Genomic DNA, 2500 nt, shown 5'->3' with positions numbered 1-2500 from the left:
TTCCCGTGGCGCCAGGATGAGTTGGATCATTTGTCAGAGAAACATCTGCAGATATAAAGTTTCTACAGCTGCTGAGGGACTTGACAACCCATGTCAAGTCCCTCAGCAGCTGTAGAAACTCACATTGATTGTGACTTCTTGACAGAGGAGAGACTCCTGCTGGGTTGTCTCCTCCCTCCAGACCCCACCCAGCAGCCTGTGGACGTAGAAGTGATGGAGCCGCCACGAGAACCATGCGCCGCACGTCTTCTGCGTGGCCTCGGCGTCCCAGTCACTGAAGATACTGAGCCGATGATGCGCCGGCGCAAACACGCCGGCGATGTTCTGCTGCCGAGCGCAATCTGCCCTTGTTTGACTGAGCCCCGCCCGAAAAATGCGGAACACAATAACAGTGAGAAACGGTCTCACTGCCCGGTTCAGTCGTACCTTCACACCTAGACCGTGTTTCCAACACATCACTGAATTCACCTCCAGGAATTCAAAGAATGTTACTTTGGGCTGGGATTAACCCTTTAAGGCCCATGGTGATGCTCCCCTTCCCCCCCGCAGCTCCGGGCGTGGCCCCGGACGAGGCGGCGGGCGTGGCCTCTCGCCCGCGGATCCTGGTGAGCCTCCACCACTGCGCGTCCGACGCCGCCTCGCTGCCCCCGCTGCCGGAGACGGAGGGCGAGGCGTATCTGGAGCGAGCCGGAGCCCTGCGGCGCCACACGGTGGCCAACGCCCACTCTGACATCCAGCTGCTGTCAGCCTCCAGCAGGATGCATGCTGGGAAACAGGAGGAGGTGGAGGGGGCCGAGCTCAGATGAAGTGCCTTGCTCGGCAGGCAGCGGACGGACGGATGGACGGCCGGCCGGCCGGCCGGCCAGCCAGCCAGCCAGCCAGCCAGCCAGCCAGCCAGCCAGCCAGCCAGCCAGACAGACAGACAGACAGACAGACAGACAGACAGACAGACAGACATGTTGTTTTGTGTCAAAATGATCAAAATGTTTTTTTCATGAAATGTAATAAAAACTGAATTAAATAAAATTTAATTAATTTCTCATTTTGTCAGAAGCTCATCAAAAGCAAAAGGCCCAGAAATAGTACTACAGTACTATCACAGTACTACCACAATAACACAGTACTACCATAGGAACACAGTACTACAGTTCTACCATAGGAGCAGTTCCACAGTACTACAATACTACCACAGTAACACAGTACCACAGTACTCCCACAGTAAAACATTACCACATTACCACAGTACCACTGTAATACAGTACTACAATACTACCATAGTACTACAGTACATTTTGAGACATGCTACTTTGTAATAATTGTCTTTATTGTGCAAAACGTCCTGATCTACAGTGAGAATACATATCACAGTAAACAGTTATACACACAGTATTAAGTACTCACAGTACCACCTACAGTACTCACAGTGCCTTCAGTACACACGGTATCTACAGTACACACAGTATTTAGTACTCACAGTACCTACAGTACACACAGTACCGACAGTACACAATATTCAGTACTCACAGTACCTACAGTACACAGTATTCAGTACTCACAGTACCTACAGCTGCACTGAGATCAGATTCTGTTGCATCTGTTTCACTATAAAACTGACATTTTATAATATATTTACACACACACACACACATTTAAAGTGTTTCCTCTGTGGCAGTTATCTAAATAAACAACAAAAAGTACTAGAAGTACAGTGAGGGGGAGTACTACAGTAGTTGTACTGCGTTACTTCCACATGGTTCCAGATGTCTAGCCTCCAGGGGGCGCTGTGTGTGTCATCTCATCTAGCCCCACCCAATTGTCTCTGATTGGCTGCAGCGTCAGGCTCCTGCTTTCTCATTGGTCAGCCAGCTGGGAACAGCCCCACATCTACAGGGGAGACGGCATGTCAATCACACTGTCTGTCTGCCTGTCTGTCTACGTGTGTTACTGTCTGTGTGTGTGTGTGTGTGTGTGTGTGTGTGTGTGTGTGTGTGTGTGTGTTACTGTGTGTGTGTGTGTTACTGTGTGTGTGTTTTTGTGTGTTACTGTGTGTGTGTTACTGTGTGTGTGTGTGTGTGTGTGTGTGTTACTGTGTGTGTGTGTGTGTTACTGTGTGTGTGTTTGTGTGTGTTACTGGGTGTGTGTTACTGTGTGTGTGTGTGTGTGTGTGTGTTACTGTGTGTGTGTGTTACTGTGTGTGTGTTTTTGTGTGTTACTGTGTGTGTGTTACTGTGTGTGTGTTACTGTGTGTGTGTGTTACTGTGTGTGTGTGTGTTACTGTGTGTGTGTTTGTGTGTGTTACTGGGTGTGTGTTACTGTGTGTGTGTGTGTGTGTGTGTTACTGTGTGTGTGTTTGTGTGTGTTACTGGGTGTGTGTTACTGTGTGTGTGTGTGTGTGTGTGTGTGTTACTGTGTGTGTGTGTGTTACTGTGTGTGTGTTTTTGTGTGTTACTGTGTGTGTGTTACTGTGTGTGTGTTACTGTGTGTGTGTGTGTTACTGTGT

General features: G+C 49.1%; 2 protein-coding genes across 2 annotated transcripts in view; one reads left to right on the top strand and one right to left on the bottom strand.

Moving 5' to 3' along the window:
* Window positions 1-880, top strand: part of prr5l (proline rich 5 like) — a 6641-nt gene extending 5761 nt beyond the window's left edge. The window contains exon 9 of the mRNA XM_080002671.1: window positions 550-880. Within this exon, the coding sequence (XP_079858797.1) occupies window positions 550-806 (257 nt within the window). The 3' untranslated portion in view covers window positions 807-880. The remainder of the gene's footprint in view (window positions 1-549) is intronic.
* Window positions 881-1858: 978 nt separating this feature from the next.
* gramd2ab (GRAM domain containing 2Ab) overlaps window positions 1859-2500 on the bottom strand; it is a gene marked incomplete at both ends in the record, with an annotated part of 17173 nt that continues 16531 nt past the window's right edge. The window contains one exon of the mRNA XM_080002991.1: window positions 1859-1884. Coding sequence (XP_079859117.1) covers window positions 1859-1884 — 26 coding nt within the window. The remainder of the gene's footprint in view (window positions 1885-2500) is intronic.

The sequence above is a fragment of the Zeus faber genome (assembly GCF_960531495.2).
Source record: "Zeus faber genome assembly, chromosome: 6".
NCBI classification, from domain to species: Eukaryota; Metazoa; Chordata; class Actinopteri; order Zeiformes; family Zeidae; genus Zeus; species Zeus faber.
This window is presented reverse-complemented; position numbering and strand designations above follow the sequence as displayed.